Source organism: Triticum aestivum, chromosome 2B, assembly GCF_018294505.1.
Source record: "Triticum aestivum cultivar Chinese Spring chromosome 2B, IWGSC CS RefSeq v2.1, whole genome shotgun sequence".
NCBI classification, from domain to species: domain Eukaryota; kingdom Viridiplantae; phylum Streptophyta; class Magnoliopsida; order Poales; family Poaceae; genus Triticum; species Triticum aestivum.
The window spans coordinates 578,021,516-578,039,899 of NC_057798.1; the positions used below are offsets into that span (position 1 = coordinate 578,021,516).

Genomic DNA, 18,384 nt, shown 5'->3' on the forward strand with positions numbered 1-18,384 from the left:
TTCGTAGGTCGACCAGGATACATTCCGCACCAGAGTGGTATGGTAATCCAGTCCCAGAAGTCATGTTTTCGACAACGGCGAACCTACAAACTATGAAGAAGCTATGATGAGCCCGGATTCCAACAAATGGCTTGAGGCCATGAAATCCGAGATGGGATCCATGTATGAGAACAAAGTATGGACTTTGGTGGACTTGCCCGATGATCGGCAAGCCATTGAGAATAAATGGGTCTTTAAGAATAAGATAGACGCTGATGGTAATGTCACCGTCTTTAAAGCTTGACTTGTCGCAAAAGGTTTCCGACAAGTTCAAGGGGTTGACTATGATGAGACTTTCTCGCCCATAGTGATGCTTAAGTCTGTTAGAATTATGTTAGCTATTGCTGCATTTTATGATTATGAGATCTGGCAAATGGACGTCAAAACAGAATTCCTTAACGGTTCTTAAGGAAGAATTGTATATGATGCAACTAGAAGGTTTTGTCTACCCTAAGGATGCTAACAAAGTATGCAAGCTCTAGCGATCCATCTATGGACTGGTGTCGGTTCAATATCTGACGTATCTCGTAGTAGGGGTCCTAAGCTAGGCGTCTTGGAGCGATGGTAACATGGACACGGGGTTTTACCCAGCTTCGGGCTCTCTTGATGAGATAATACCCTACATGCTGCTTTTGATTGTATTCATATGGGTGTAGTACAGAGTACATGTATCTACCACGAGATTGTAGTGATGAATATGAGATTGTCTATTGACTAGCCTGGCCTCGGTTTATATAATACACCGGAGGCCTAGGCTTTAGGAGAGTCCTTGTCTTGGGAGCCAAGTCTTCCTTGTATGCGGCAGGGGTTGTTCGATCTGGCCCATGAGTATACAGCCATGGGGGTCCTCGGCCCAATCCAACTGATTGGGAGATGACGTAGTGAGTACCCCCTAGTCCAGGACACCGTCAGTAGCCCCCTAAACCGGTCTTCAAGTTGGGGACGCTCCTCAATTCTTCCGAATTGTTCTTCACTTTTGGTCGTTGGTCTTGAAAACTAGTTCAACAAATCTTCTCGTCTTTGATCTTGAGGATTGCCGAGGTGACTCCAAGAGTTTACACGTCGGGTATCCGAGGATCCCCTTTATGTTTCCGGCCTTTATTAATGCCTTGTTATTTTTATGCATACCTCGGGTTTGAAGTTGTTCTCGAGCGGCAACGTCCTCTTGCGTCCGAGCTCCAACGCTGGACTGCATTCGAGGTATCTTTAGCAGCCGAGCACCAACACCGGACCGCTTCTGAGCTCCAACGCCAGAATGTATCCGAGCTCCAACGCCGGACTATGTCCAAGCTCCAACCCCGGACCATGTCCAAGCTCCAACGCCGGACTGTATCCGAGGTGTCATAGATCACCTTGGTTCAAAAAAGTTGAAGGAGTTTAGCCGAGCTTAATGCCGGAAATGCCCTCTATGGAGCCAGCCACTAGCGTCCGAGCTTTATGCCGGACTGCTTCCAGGGCGTCTATTGTAGTCGAGCACCAATGCTGGACTGTATCCGAGGTGGTGCACCACCTCGGCCATGGGCTGATTTTTATGAATTTAATTCCGAATTGTGCAATGTAATCTCTGACGATATGTATAGCCAGTAGCCCTCAAGGTGCGTGTTGGCCTAATATCCGGGATGCACCTGAAGGAAAAAAATCAAACCGCTAACCCTAGTAGCCCCTGAGACTCAGGTCGATTCATAAAATTAGCCTGAGGATCAATTCCCAGCTCGGTGGCATACTTAGGAATAGAAACACGGTGTGCAAAGTCCTCGAGACTCAGGTTGGGTGCGGCCGACCAACCTGAGGATAATAATCTCCTCGAAAACTATATTGCACTTTAAATTTTCTGCATTTGATTGTCAATGCAGTAGCCCCCGAGACACTAGTCGGGTGGCAACACCAGATCAGGGGATCGATGTACCCCTTTAATATTTGTAAATGATAAGCACGAAGCCCAGTAGCCCCTGAGTCTTAATGTGGGCACGGGTGGCCGAATTAAGGATCGATATCTATAGTAAAATCACAAATTATATGTAATGACTCTATGTATCCAAGTACTTTACGTCACTAATGCTCAGATCCGCATTGTACAAAACTTTGTTGACCGACCATCGGCTTCAACCTCCTCGGCTAGCAGACGAGGGGTGTTTGTCCTACTTTATAAAGCCTTTATGAGGGCAAAGATTTACGGCAAACAAGGCAATCCGGCCATATGGTTTTATAAACAAAGGTACGCAGAGAGACATGTTATATTTATTGTTTAACATAAGAAACATCATCCAAAGAAAATAGTCCCGCTACCGGTTCCTTTCTTTGGGCTATCATGCTAAGCATGATCATGAAACCTCAGCTCCGATCAACGTGGGAGGAAAATACTGAGGATTTAGTTCGGGAAAAGCTTCCAAACTCTGTGGTCTAAATGAACCCAAATTTTTACTTCCGTTGCGACCGTTTATAATCTGAAAGTGGCCCATCGTCGACTTCTACCCCGTTGTAGATGCTATGCAGGGTGTTTCTGAAATAACAAAACAACCCTTAGCCGACGTCTCGGTGCCCGAAGGCAGTTGTGTTGGCGGAAACGAGGCAATCAGATATGCGGCCTTTATAACTTTCACTTAGTCATACGAGCTTAAAGTTGGAAGGCCAGCAAGTAGCCCCCCGGTTAGTGTTCGGTGACAGCCGAGGTCAAGCCGTAAACACTTCGACCAATGTTATGAACAACCCATCATTTAATATAGTCATCGAACCGCTGACCAGTTTACGCTTATTGTGACAGTCAGTATTCAGCTTTCTCCACTGCGGTGCTTAACCATGCGAGCTAGAAGCACAATCGCAGTGGTTCTCCCTTTGCACACCTAGCCGAACAAAGCGGAACATAGGAGGCAAGCACAGGAGCCGGACAACCCAACTATTGACCGAAGACACAATTCGAAACTGATGCATATATAGCAATATCCGAAAAATTTTGCCGAATCTCTAAAGGTGTCCGGCGTTGCACGGCGAGACTTATGCGGAAAACACACAAATAGTTGAAAAGTGCCACAGGATTGGAAAACCAAAAAACATCAGGAAAAACTCGACGTCCGAACTAGATCAATTGTTCGGTGCCAATCAGAAATTTGGTCTTAGAAAAAAATTGTGCTTCTGTTGTGCTTTAACATGACACAACCTATCTCAAGACTTCAAGCGGGTCAGCCTACGACTTCAACCTCCTATCCCGAAGGTGGAGTACTTCTCGTTAGGCCAGTTTAGCAAACTTTAGCGGCTTTGAGAGAGAAATTAGGCTCTCCGGCTATTGACCGTACACTCGCATCGAAAAAAGGAGTGATAGAAAAAAGACTTTGCAACGACTAAGAAGAAGAACACTTATTATAAAACAGCTCACATAAATTTAAGAGCCCCCGAGTGACTTGGTAAAAGAATTTTATGTATAATGATTGTATGTACCGAAGTACTTATATCATATATGTGTTCACCCAAACTTTAAACGCGTCTTAACCGACCGTCGGCTTCTCCCTCTTCGGCCAAGGGCTGAAAAGTGTTATGTACTTCACCTGTCGAGAATATTGACGGTGTTTCCGATAACCAGGCAATCAGGCCATAGGGTTGTAACAGACAAAGCGCGCTCAGGGAACTTATGCTATATTACTGATGAAGTGTAAGAAGCATCTTCGAAGAAAATAGTACGCCCACCGATACCTTTCTTCGGTTGCTCATTGCTACTATGAGACTTGTGTAATAGATTTTTTGTACTCATGAGTTCTGTTGTGTGCCGACCATTATTGAAAACTGTAAGAGCACTAGCTTTCGACTTCACCCAGTCTGACGTCCGGCTCCGATGACCCGATCGTGACAATCGCAGAGGTGCTCCCTTTACTCCCTAGTCGAACAATCAGGAACGTAGGGGTAAGCACAGGAGCCAGGCAACCCAGCTTGCGGAACAACTTAAGTCAATATGGTGTAAATTGTGGCGTAATACACGAACAAGGAACGAAGCCGTACAAGTATAATCATATGGAAGAGGAAATGCTTCATAAAGGAAGCCCCCAAGGAAACGGGGTATTTGAATTTGTGTGTCACAAACAAAGTTTGGACAAGGAAAATTTTCGCAAACAACTTTTTGCCAACAAAGTATAATGCTTGGCCGAATCAAACAACATTTAAAACTGAAAGTTTTGGAGCATGAAAGCGACTTAGCTGGTTAATGTGTTCGGCATGGATGACGCGGTCCGAGCTTGATGAGGAACAAGGTTCCATCCTCCCAGCCGGTCCCGAGGTGGCGGAGCGAAGAGCTCGGCAATCCGAAGTGGTGACATAGTATGGCCAATGCAGGCCGGCAGAGTTATACCGAAGTCCCCAACGTGGGGTAATGAAGTGTTGACGAAGCCCCCCGTCCAGCCAAGGTGACATGGTATGCAAAGTGAGTAATAGAAGAAATATGGCCTATGCACCGAACACTCGATGAGGTAGAGCTTTCTCGGTGATGCCGAAGTCCCCGAGGCAACCGAACACGTCGGTATGACAACGCGACCAACAAGTTGATCATGCGAGCCGATTTACGCAGATTGGGACGACGGCGTCGGCTTGCCGAAGAGACCACGTGACACAGTCAAAATCCATTACCTGCTTAATTAGATAATATAAAGGGAGAAAAGGAAAAAAGGAGGTCAAATCTTCCTGTGGTTGCGCCGAGCCAAACTCTCTTCGGACTCAATGAGCGTCATTGCGCCAGGTAATGCGCGGTGTAAGTTAATTGCCTACACGGATAAAATAGTGCAAGGCCAAAGATGATAATATATATATATTTTTATAAAAATGTCCTCTACTTAATTAACTTAAGTAAAGTAAATAATTAAAGAAATATGGCCAGAACACCGGGGTCATCCTGATAGAATGGCCGCAGACATGCTGACACCAGAACGTGCGCTGAGGTGACGCCGCAACTTGATCGATGCAGGCAGGACGACGACGTCAGGCCACAGAGTTGACCGTGTGGCGCATTCGAGTTGGTTACCTGCACACGTAAAATAGTGCAAGCAAGAAATAACAACAATAATAATAGTTGAAAGAAAGATGATTATTTGCATAATTAGGTTTATGCAAAGTAGATAAAAGAAAAAATAGCCTGGATGTGGCCGTGTGGAGATGCCGGCATAGGGATACACGCCGAGGTAACAGTGCGGCACGAGGTCGATTATGTGGCCTGTGCGTCGAAGATCCAACTAGGTAGAGCTCCTTGGGCAGTTCGAGATCGTATAATGAGGTTGGACGAGTCACAGACGCACAGTCCGCCGTACTGTGGGCATGAAAATAACCAGCTTCGTACGGAGCACCTGAAAAGTAAAAGGCTGACATGGAGCTCTTATTTAGATTAGTACTCCGTATAGTTTAGCCAAGATGCACTATTCATAAAACAATTAGTACATGTCTTGGCAAAAAAGGGTACGTGGAAGTCAGACTACTTATTAAAGTAGTATATTTTCTTAGGTTTCAATAAAGAAAGGAAAAGAACGGATAGTAGTTAAATCTTACCTGATGATCCTTTGGTAAGCGCAATGCTTTTTTAAGAGAAAAAGGCTGTGAGATTTGTCCAGGTGAAGCTGCAACCGCGGCCTTGAAGTGTGTGCACCAGGATTTGACTTCCTAGTCGGTTTGCATGTTGAACCGAACTTGATTTCCCCTGGACCAGCAACACTTGCTACGGTTGATCTTGATCTCCAAGTACAACTCGATCTCCGCTTGAACCTATGCCGAACAATGGAAAAAGAAAAGAAGGTGCATGGCGGCCGCTGGACTTTGACCCGATGTGTAACAGCCGCAGGGCCGCCTCAAGGCACCACGCAGGGCATGGAGTGGAGATCGGGTTGAATCATGCACAAAGCTAGGATATCAACTTTTGATCCCGACTTTTAGGTGAGAGCAAAACTGATCTGTGCAAATAAATCACACACGGCGATGAAAATAATTTGCAAACAAATTGATCTTCATAAAAAATGAACTATACTGAAAGTATAACACCTGATTTGACGTCGATCAAAGATCCCATCGAACCGCGACGATCACCTAGCTGGCTCTCAATGAAAGCACCAATCTCGGTTCAATATCCGCCGTATCTCGTAGTAGGGGTCCTAAGCTAGGCGTCTTGGAGCGATGGTAACATGGACACAGGGTTTTACCCAGCTTCGGGCTCTCTTGATGAGATAATACCCTACATGCTGCTTTTGATTGTATTCATATGGGTGTAGTACAGAGTACATGTATCTACCACGAGATTGTAGTAATGAATATGAGATTGTCTATTGACTAGCCTGGCCTCGGTTTATATAAGACACCGGAGGCCTAGGGTTTAGGAGAGTCCTTGTCTTGGGAGCCAAGTCTTCCTTGTATGCGGCAGGGGTTGTCTGAACTGGCCCATGAGTATACGACCATGGGGGTCCTCGGCCCAATCCAACTGATCGGGAGACGACGTGGTGAGTACCCCCTAGTCCAGGACACTGTCAACTGGTGCAAGCATCTCTGAGTTGGAATATTCACTTTGATGAAGTGATCAAAGCTTTTGGTTTTATACAAACTTGCATAGAAGGTTGTATTTACAAGAAAGTGAGTGGGAGCTCTGAAGCATTTCTGATATTATATGTGTATGACATATTGTTGATTGGAAATGATATAGAATATCTGGAAAGCATAAAAGGATATTTGAATAAGAGTTTTTCAATGAAAGACCTCGGTGAAGTTGCTTACATATTGGGCATCAAAATATATAGAGATAGATCAAGACGTCTAATAGGACTTTCACGAAGTACATACCTTGAAAAAGTTTTGAAGAACTTCAAAATGGATCAGTCAAAGAAAGGGTTCTTGCCTGTATTGCAAGGTGTGAAGTTGAGTAATACTCAAAGCCTGATCACGGCTGAAGAAAGAGAAAGGATGAAAGTCATTCCCCATGCCTCAGCCATAAGCTCTATAATGTATGTCATGCAGTGTACCACACCTGATGCGTGCCTTGCCATAAGTCTGGCAGGGAGGTATAAAAATTGATCCATGAGTAGATCACTGGACAGTGGTCCGAAATATCCTGAAGTACCTGAAAAGGAATAAGGACATGTTTCTCGTTTATGGAGGTGACGAAGAGCTCATCGTAAAGGGTTACGTCGATGCTAGTTTCGACATAGATGGATGACTCTAAGTCTCAAACCGGATACATATTTATATTAAATGGTGGAATGGTAAGTTGGTGTAGTTCCAAGCAGAGCATCGTGTCAAGATCTACATGTGAAGCGGAGTATATAGCTGCTTCGGAAGCAGCGCAAGAAGGAGTCTGGATGAAGGAGTTCATATCCGATCTGGGTGTAATACCTAGTGCATCGGATCCAATGACTATCTTTTGTGACAACACTGGAGCTATTGGCATTACCAAGGAGCCCATGTTTCATAAGAGAACCAAGCACATCAAGCATCGCTTCAACTCCATTCGTAATTATGTTAAGGATGGAGACATAAAACTTTGCAAAGTACATACGGATCTGAATGTAGCAGACCCGTTGACTAAACCTCTTCCGTGGGCAAAACATGATCAACACCAAGACTCCATGGGTGTTAGATTCATAACTATGTAAACTAGATTACCGACTCTAGTACAAGTGGGAGACTGTAGGAAATATGCCCTAGGGGCAATAATAAATTGGTTATTATCATATTTCATTGTTCATGATAAATGTTTATTATTCATGCTAGAATTGTATTGACCGGAAACTTAAATACATGTGTGAATATATAGACAACATAGTGTCCCTAGTGAGCCGCTACTTGACTAGTACATTGATCAAAGATGGTTAAGGTTTCCTAACCATAGACATGAGTTGTCATTTTATAACAGGATCACATCATTAGAAGAATGATGTGATGGACAAGACCCAACCGTAAGCTTAGCATCAGATCGTTTAGTTTATTTGCTATAGTTTTCTTCATGTCAAGTATCTGTTCCTTAAACCATGAGATCGTGTAACTCCCTGACACCGGAGGAATACTTTGTGTGTATCCAAACATCACTTCGTAACTGGGTGATCATAAAGGTGCTCTACAAGTATCTCCGAAGGTATCTATTGGGTTGGCATGGATCAAGAAGTTAATTGGATTGGCATGGATCAAGACTGGAATTTGTCACTCCGTGTGACAGAGAGATATCTCTAGGCCCTTTCAGTGATACAACATCTTAAAGAGCTTGCAAGAAATGTGACTAATGAGTTAGTCACGGGATCTTGTATTATAGAACGAGTAAAGAGACTTGACGGTAACGAGATTGAACTAGGTATGGAGATACCGATGATTGAATCTCGGGCAAGTAACATATCACCGTACAAAGGGAATTAAATACAGGATGAACCGAATACTTGACATCGTGGTTCAACCGATAAAATATCTTCATGGAATATGTAGGAATCAATATGGGCATCCAGGTCCTGCTATTAGTTATTGACCGGAGAGGTGTCTCGGTCATGACTACATGATTCCCGAACCCACGGGATCGCACGCTTAATGTTCGTTGATGCTAGAGTAGTATTGGGATATTTGATGATTGGTAAGCGAATATTTTTTTGGAGTCCCGTATGAGATCACGGACGTCAGGAGGAGTCTCGGAATGGTCGAGAGGTAAATATTTATATATGGAAAGTCATATTTTGGGTTCCGAAAAAAGGTGCAGTTTTTTTGGTATTGTACCGTGAAGCTTCTAGAAGGTTCTGGAGTATTCTGGAGGGGTCCGGAAGTCCACAAGTGGGTCCACCATGATCCACGGGCTAGCATGGGCTGAGCGGAGGTGCCCTGGCCTTATTGGGCTAGGCGCACCAAGTCCTCAAAAGCCCATGTGGCTAGGGAAGGGGAAAAGGGGGATTCCAAGTAGGAATAGGATTGGACTTGTAGTACAAGTCCTCTCCTCCTTGGCTGCGCCCTAGGGCTTGGAGGGGCTGTTCCCCATGCCCCTCTACCTATATATAGAGGAGAGGGGTTCCCTAAGAGGATACACCAAGCCCTTGGCGCCCCTCTTTCCCCCATTACTCCATAGTTCCTCCGTCCTTGTTCTAGTAGCGCTTGGCGAAGCCCTACTGAACTAGCTCCACCACCACCATCACCACCACGACGTCATGCTGGTTGTGATCCCATCTACTTCTCTGCCTTTTCTTGTTGGATCAAGGAGGAGGAGACATCATCGAGCCACACGTGTGCAAAACTCGGAGGTGTCGTCCGTTCGGCACTAGATTGGTTGGACCGTGACCGGACCGCCAAGAATACAACTACATCAACCGTGTTATATACGCTTCTGTTTTTGGTCTACGAGAGTACGTAGACACACTTGCCCCTCTCGTTGCTATGCTTCTCCTAGATAGATCTTGTGTGTTCGTAGGAATTTTTTTGATTTTCATGCTTCGTTACCCATCACGGCAACCATTGAGAAAGGGAAAAAAGCAAAAGGAGAGGTGGACAAAATTTCTCATCGGAATTGTCTAGGGCTAGCGGTGGAGGAGATCGGGGGGATAACCCTAAAAGCACCCCAGTGTCATGTATATAGTGACAGACGGGCTGAATTTCGGGGTCGCACTATTATTTTTACGGGCTAGGCTGATACGTGGGATCTGTTTGGGCCACAAAATGGTGCTTCCTATTTGGCGCTTCAGGCGCCCGTTACTAGTGTTTTTGCAAACTAGCACCTGAAGGGCCATGCGCTGGGCCGACCCATGTAACAATTTTTATGTGATTTGATTTCTCATCCAAGGTTAGCTTGTGTAACCACCCAACCAACTTTTATTGGAAGGACGTGCTAACCTTTAACTTTTTTCCCACAACCTCCTCCGCAAGAAAAGTCTAGGGTTTCCTTGCCTCCCGTCGGCGCCGCCGTCGGTCCGCCTTGTCTCCGGTGACCTTAAGGCCATGGCAGCGTGGTGGATCTCGGCCCTTGCCGGCAGGAGGGCTCTGTTTTCAGTTGTTTCTTCGCGTTTTCTTAGGGTTTGTGTCCTACTCGGGAAGACGAGACGGCGGTGGCTCCCTAAAGATGGAATAAGATTCTCCCCGCCTAGCCCCAATTCCAATGGCGTGTCTAGCATCATTGGTGGGCGTGTAGAGGTGTGTCTTTGGTGGATCTATCCTTGGTGGATTTGCTCGGATCTGGTCCTAGTTCGTCTACGTTCATGTGTTTTCAGGTTGGATCCTTCCGATATACGTTACCCTTCATCGGCGGCGGTTGATGTTCTGTTGCGTTGGTCCTATGGGGCCTTAGCACGATGACTTTCCGACTGTCTACTACAACAAGTTTTGCCCGACTCTGGTGAGGGAGGGGCAATGACGGCGGCGCGCCTTCGGCTCCTTTCAGTGCTTGTAGTCGTCGCTAGGTGGTCTATGGATCTGGATGTAATTTTTGTTATTTCTGGTGTTCGTTGTACTGCTATGATTGAAGATGAATAGATGAGAAGTTTTCTCGCAAAAAAAAAACCTTTAACTTTTTTTCTTTCATTCGTTCTTTTTCTTTTTTTCTTTTTTGTTTTTTCTTCTTCTTGGACCAATGAATTGTCTGCAAATACGTGAACTTTTTCTTATATCGATGCACTTTTTTTGAAATTGATGAACTTTCTTTCAAATCGATGTTTTTTTCAAAATCCATGATTTTTTTAATTTCAAGGATTTTTTTTCACAATCAACGAACTTTTTTCAAAATTGATGAACTTTTTTTCAAATTTTGGTGATCTTTTTTTCAAATTCGATGATTTTTTTTGAATTAATAAACTTTTTTAAAAAATTCATGATTTTTAGGAAGTTTGTGAAGTGTTTCCAAAATCCATGAAATATTTGAATTCACGATTTCTTTTTACTTTTTTCATTTTTTTTGTATTTTTTACAGTCAACGGTTCGTGAACTGGTCAACCGCAAGTGGTCAAAATGCGTCCGAGAGAGGAAAATCGGTCAAGTGCATCGAACCTTGCACTCTACATGGGCCACCCCACATGGAGGGGGCGCGCGAGCGCCGGTTGCCCAACTAGCGCTGAGGGTGCCACATAGGAGCTCCCCACAAAACTACCTAAACACACATATCAATTGAAAGTTTCCGGGCTGGTGGCCTTTTACGTCATCTGCTAGAGATGCTCTAAGAAACTGGTGTACACGGAGCAACTAACTGATGAGTGCTCCTTTGGGAGCCCCCCAAGTGTCACTTGGGGTGGGTTGGGAGCGTGCCATTTGGCGCACTCTCATGCGCCACCACATGTCACGCTCTCGGCCCTCCGTCCAATTTTTGTTCTATTTTGTTTTTTACCGCATGTGCTTTCAGTTTTTTAGATGATCTTTTCGTTTTTTTGGCTTTTCAGTTTTTCATCAGTCTTTCTTAGCTTTTGGACGAAATAACTTACGCGAAAAAATATGTTTTTTTTACTTCCAAAAGAGGCACGGACTCGGAAATGGGAAAAGAGCACCATTTTTTTCCTTTCGCGACAGGCATGGATTTATTTTCGTGAGGGCCACGGATTGGCTTGTGAGAGGCACGGCCGTGCCTCTTGAAAACGAGAAAAATCACGTTTTTTTCCTTCCATGTGAGACATGGTTGTGCCTCTCGAAAAATGAAAAAAATGTGTTTTCTTTCCTTCCGCAAGAGGAGCAGTCGTGTCTCTATAGGAAAGGAACCGCTTCAGGTTTTTCATACGGTTTTTTTATTAAAATTGCGTAAACATCTGCCAACATGAGATCTAATTCTGAAGATCTCAACGCGAAAAATTCAACCATGAAAACGGTTCAAGATTTGGACGCACAGTTTAAAAAGTAATTTTTTTGAATAAACGGATTTACGAAAAAAGAAAGCTCTCCGTGTGCGATAAGTGGCGCACATGCAGTGCGCAACCTCGGGGTGGGAGTGACCTTTGCAAAGAATGCTCTTTAATAAGTGATTTCGTGTGAACACTTTGAAAAATATTCGTACACGTCCAGACCTTTTCGGAGTAAAACGTCTTGATCTCGATTTGATAAAAAAATCGCCTCATATAGAAAACAAAACTCGACGTCGCGGCAGCTTAATCAACACACAGTCGAAGCGAGCACAACACCTTACCTGCCTGTCATTGTCATTGTTTGGTTGTGCGCACAGGTGCGACGTTTGCCGGCCTGTGGGCGTAACAGGTGCATCGTCCCAACGTCTCATGAATCTACACTCTAAAACGTTCGCCTCGCCCCAAAAGAGAATCCACACTTGTGGAGGGGGGCGCCGGCCGTGGACGGATGGCGCGCGAGGCGGCCTTGTGGCTTCCCCTGCTCTTGTCTGCTCACCTGCTCCTCCGACGTGCTTCGGCGATCGACCGCTGCCAGTTCCCTCCTCCGACGAGGTTCCTGTTTGGGACATCCACCCCTACCAGGTACCCCACCCGAATTGTGCACCGAGTGGCTGCATCCTCTTCTTTTCCAAACATTTTCAGTAATCAGTAGGCGTTTAATTGCAGTCGTTACACTACGTTGCTCAAGAAAATTTTAACTTCCCTTTTGGGGAAGTCCTCAAGAAATCTAGCATTGTTTTCGATAAACACAACCCCATGCATTTTTCTTTAAAATACTTCGTACTATCTATAGCTTTCCTATAAAACAACTCGCTGATGAGAAATATCTAGCTGCACATCTATTTTTTAGGGTATCTAGCTGCACATCAGCTTGTAAAGAAAGCAACTCAAAAAGAGGCACTTTAATCCTCTTAGGCGATAATTTATCTCATTGTTCTTACGGACACTTGGTATCTGAGATCAAGTCAATGATGATTGATAGAGAGTTTGTTCCTCAGAAGATTAATAGAACTCAAAATAGAGTCGTAGATTGTATGGCAAACTATGGCCGTACCAAGTCGTGTACTACGGTATGGATGAGTAGATGTCATTCATGTTGTCAGACTATAGTGTCAATCGACTGTAACCTTATGAATTTGGAATAAACCTTCTATCAGTTTCCAAAAAAACTATTAAAAAAACTTGTAAAGGGCTCGGTTCTGTCATCCAACATCCTGAGTAGTGAGTAGCGAACCCGGTTGAGCTATGCAGTCCATTCAAATTGAGCTTCCCAACACAAGCCAATCAGACCTAGTCCACTCTGCTGTTTTGCCACCACGGCACCATCACCGACGAAGCACCTAGTCCGTGCATAGGGCATTGCTTTTTTTTTAGCGGAACACCCCAACTTTATTACTGCTGCAAGACATTGTTTACATAATTTGGGGGGTCCAAAAGCCACAAGTGGCAACCAGGAGCTAGGACTAAAGAATTTTTAGCTATGTTGTGGGCATCCACATTTGATTCTCTACTCTCAAACTTAAAAGAAAACTCGCTATTTGTTACAAGCATATTCCCAATCTCTGCAATGATAGGATGTGCTCCATGTGCGTGCATAGGGCGTTACCGGGGGAGCAAACGTTCACCCTGGCGTTCCCACCATGGGCTAGCCCATCAATCGGTCAACCCATTATGTTTCCTAACAATCATCCATTTCTGGTTTTCTTAGCCAGTAGTGTAGCAAACTGTTTGTAGGATGCACCTAGGCAGGGCCATGCTCGGTTTTCCCTCTAAAAATGTTCATTAATTCAGAAAATATTCACGGACTTTAAAATTTTGAAAATTATTTTACATTTGGGAAATGTTTATAAATTTAAAAAATGTTCACCAATTTTAAAAATTCAAGAATAATTTATAGATTTTTTCAAAAAATCATAAAAAATGAAAATTTATTCATTTTAAAAATATTTCCAAATTTTTAAAAATGTTCACAAATTTTGAATTTTTTGCGAATTTTAAGAAGTGTTAGTGAATTATCAAAATATTCAAGAAATTATTAAAAGTGTTCATGAATTAAGAAAAAGGAAAAAAAATAAAACATAAAACAAAAGAAGAAATCTGAAGTAAAACCATAAGAGAAAACAGAGAAAAGAAAAGATAAAACCGACTGAAAGCTTCCCAAAACCGGACAGAAGATTCTATAAAAGAAACTTCATCCATGGGCCAGCCCAGTGACGCGCCAAGGAGTGCGTTTGCTTGACCAACAACGCCTTATGCACGGAATAGAAAATGCCATCACCAACTAGGACGAGGAGGAGGTTGCCCTGCTCTACTGCCGAGGTAGGCGCAGAGCAAGCATTTACTGAAGCGCGCGGGGGGAGGGGGGCTTCAAGTTGAGTGATTAACGAAGATTATCAACAGAGGACCCTCGCGTCGCCCGAGCAGGGTAACTCGGGGGAAATTCCAACCGTCAACGGGCCAGCACCCCTCCTCCCCCCACCCCTGCCCCCGCCGCAGCCCGATCACTTCCCTGCAAAATAAAAAAAAAGCGGAATGCACGCCTAATTGTCCCCGACACCGAGGACTGTAGGGAATGTTGTTAATGTTCGCGTTATGAGGCTCTCTAGTAAACATCAGCAAATCTGATATTAATAAAGCCCTCAATTGTCAAGGGATACCAAATATTTTGATGTGAGAAACCAAAAATCTTCTGTTCTGATTGCCGGGAAAGGCCTGGTAAATCTGTACACACTTTCTGGACTTTTGGTGCATTTTAAAATTTTATTTATAATTTGTAATGTGAGCTATCTTGTTACATAATACACCGGCCTCTTTTAGGCAACCTCAAGTTTGCTGATAGCATGATGTTTCCATTCATCAGATTGAAGGTGGATATTTGGAGGGTAAGAAAGGTCTAAGTAATTGGGATTTCTACACCCACCAACAAGGTAAATATTCATAATTCATATTACTGCACAGTTTCAATCTAGACATAGTTCACTTTTATCTTGTGCTAACTTGATTTCTTTATGTATCTTCTTACCCTTTCTTTCATCCTTTCTTCCTTCCTTCCTTATCCTGTGGGTTCAGGCACAATTGAGGATGGAAGCAACGGCGATATTGCTTCTGATCACTACCATCGTTACATGGTATCTTTTCTGCTACCGCATACTGTTGATACTGTTCAATGCATCTCTATTTCAATTCATCTTGTGCAGACTATAATTTTTCCCTACTTCAGGAAGACATCGAGTTGATGCATTCCTTGGGAGTGAACTAATATCGATTCTCCATAGCATGGACACGAATTCTACCAAGTGAGTTTGACTTCAATGTCACTTGATTTTTTTAGGAGAGTGGATTTTTGGCTCCCGGGCTCCATTGAGCCCAAATGTTGAAAGATACAAAAACCACAGTTTGAAGTTTCAAAAAATTCTGGAAAAAAAACGCATACATAGGGATGTTGCCTAGAAGTGTGTAAATTTTCATGATGAAATACGTTGCTATGCGATCTACACAAAAGTAAAAAACCATAAACTTTTGTGATGAATAGTACATGTGCTAAAAAATGTAAAAATACATCATTTTGTCTCTTTCTTTTCTGCAGCTCACACCATAATGTATTTCAATTTCATCATGAAACTTTGCACACTTCTAAACAACATCCCAGTGTACATGTGTAATGTTCCCTCAATTCCACAATGTAGTGTGCCCATACTTTTCGAGATTTTGACCATAAATTTAACCAATGAAATGCGGGCTATGTGTCACAAAAATGATACCATTGAATTCGTATTCGAAAGAAGTTTTCAGTGATATAATTTTTCAGTAACTTGATGTATGTATTATTGGTCTAATTTATGGTCAAACTTAAATTTCAAAAAGCGTGCGCGCACTACATTATGGAATGGTGGGAGTATAATTTCTGAACTCCAAAATTTGATTTTTGAAAATTTCAATTTTTGGGTTCCATGGAGCTCGAGCTCCATTAGCAATTTTCGTTTTCCTAGGAATTATGCTATTTGCTAGAGTTATATATAGACTGCCTCAGAAATTTCTTGTGTTGCTGAAGGAGGCCGATTTGGACATGTAAATCCAGACGGTGTAGCATTCTACAATGCCATCATCAATGCTCTTCTGCACAAAGGTATTTAACAGAAAATTCAGGTAACGGGAGTTTTTTTAAGGTCCTAATGCATTTGGTAATGGCATGCATAACCAGGCATACAACCATTTGTTACGATATTTCATTACGACATTCCGCATGAACTTGAAGAGCGGTATGGTGGATGGCTAAGTCCAGAAATCCAGTATGTCTATATATGTTCCTCTTAGTTTGTCTTGCTTCTCTGAATGAAAAAGCAGAAGTTATCTTACTTCCAAGTACTTTTCAGGAAGGACTTTGGTTACTTTGCAGAAGTATGCTTCAAGATGTTTGGGGACCGAGTGAAATTCTGGGTTACAATGAATCAGCCTAACTTATTGGCAAAATTTGCTTACATGAATGGATGGTTCCCTCCTGGTCATTGTTCTAAGCCATATGGGAATTGTGCCTTTGGAAACTCTTCAATAGAGCCATACATAGTAGGTCACAATATGATACTTTCACATGCAAACGCTGCGAGTATTTACAGAAATAACTATCAGGTACAAATTATATTCTTCTTGGATACAAGTACACCATCACCTCGTGTCTTTTTCCATAGAAGTTAATATGCCATCAACTGAGGATGTTTTGGTATGGTTTAAAATTTATGCCACTTAATAGGAGACACAAGGTGGATATATTGGAATTGCTGTCGCCGCAAGATGGTATGAACCATTGCGAAATACCACAGTCGACCAACTAGCAGTTGAACGGGCTATATCTTTCAATGTTCCATGGTACTATACTATCCAATAGGATGATAGCTGCAAGATAATTAGCATTTTGTTTCCTCATAAATCCTGAACAAGTGTATTCTTAAAAAAGATAATAAACCTGTCTAATACAAACAAACGGTCAACAGGCAGATATAATTCACAGCAACACCGTGATTTTTTTTTTGTTTCACCACACGGATGTAGAGAAACTGACTCTCTTTTCTGTAACTGGACTTGACAGATTTATTTTCCATTATTTCTTGGATCAAAATAAATATAATCTTCAATTACAACCTTCTTACTTCACCTGTATTATTTGTTTTTGATAGGTTTCTGGACCCTATAATTCTTGGTGATTATCCTGCAGAGATGCGCAAAATCTTGGGTCCAACCCTACCTGAGTTCACATTAAAGCAGAAGAAGAAACTACATGCAACCAAACTGGATTTTATTGGACTAAATCATTATTCGACATGGTATTTGAAGGACTGCATCTTTTCATCATGTGAAATGGATCCTATGGATGGGGACGCGCGAGTGTTGAGTTTAGTAGAACGAGATGGGGTGCCTATCGGTAAAGAGGTAAACATAAGATTGCTAAATACTAATTCATGTTAAGTCATTAATAGAAAAACAATAACAAATAGTGATTGCTGTCTCACTCATGCAGACAGGAGCACCATTCTTCTATGATGTTCCACATGGGATGGAAAAAGTGGTCATGTATTACAGAAAAAGATACAACAACACCGCAACATATATAACAGAAAATGGTGTGACTCTCTGTCTTCACTATCTTCTGAAGCTTAAATAATTAGTATTTGAACTTGTTACACACTTTTGACGAGCGTCGTCTGAGTAAGACACTGCCTATTTGGTACATGTCTACGAGTTCAGAAACAATCAGAGCATTTCATCTCATTCGGAAACAAATCGCTTTTTCGTCTGGCCTTCCAGAATTACATCTAATGATACCAGAGCTAGTGTTAGTGGAGATTGGCCTGCTTGTGGCTTATATGCATGAATAACAGTCAACCAACGATTATGTTTCTTACTGTATAATTCTTGTGCAATATCTGGGTTAGGTTGTTTGACAGCTCTCCCTCTTGCCTCTTGGTGTTCTTTTCTCTAATACAACGTGACGTGCAATATGTCAGGACCCCGATCCAATGCCACACCGATCTAGCATGTAACACATCATATCACTTTGCGGCCTCACGCACGGTATTCCCACGGGTGCCACCTTACCTGGCCCGGGACCGTTTGCGCCTTTTGGCTCACGTATATGATAGTGCCGCTAGCATCCATATGACAAAGAACCCGGGCTGACATGGCTAGTCGTGAACCCAAAGTGGCACTAACTTACAGGGATAGGCATCCATGACCCAACATCGAACGTGTCGGTCATCAGCGAGTGAATCCAGGCTGTAGCACTGGGCTAGCAGGACTCCGGTGAACCGGGCTGTAGCGGGCTAACAGGACTCCGGTATTCATCGCGTGACATTTCCCCGAAGGGACAGACACAGAAACGAAGAAGGACACATGCCGGCCAGCCTAAGTGTTCCGGAGCAGTAGCAAGCTACCATGGCTCAGTGGAAACACTAGGAGACATTTCCCGGTAAGAGAGGCTACTAAGGATAAACAACTAGATAGTCAGATCCGACACATACCAAGCATTTCAATAACATACACACAATATGCTCGATATGTGCAA

At 43.2% G+C, this 18,384-nt stretch overlaps 1 protein-coding gene across 1 annotated transcript; it reads left to right on the forward strand.

The window, feature by feature from the left end:
- Window positions 1-15,089: 15,089 nt before the first annotated feature.
- On the forward strand, window positions 15,090-17,745 carry LOC123046132 (probable inactive beta-glucosidase 14). Its single transcript, XM_044469419.1, has 7 exons — window positions 15,090-15,124; window positions 15,880-15,954; window positions 16,030-16,117; window positions 16,202-16,454; window positions 16,576-16,691; window positions 17,000-17,252; window positions 17,341-17,745. The coding sequence occupies exons 4-7, from the start codon at window positions 16,239-16,241 to the stop codon at window positions 17,482-17,484; spliced, it is 729 nt and encodes a 242-aa protein (XP_044325354.1). The 5' UTR covers window positions 15,090-15,124; window positions 15,880-15,954; window positions 16,030-16,117; window positions 16,202-16,238; the 3' UTR covers window positions 17,485-17,745.
- The last annotated feature ends 639 nt before the right edge of the window (window positions 17,746-18,384 follow it).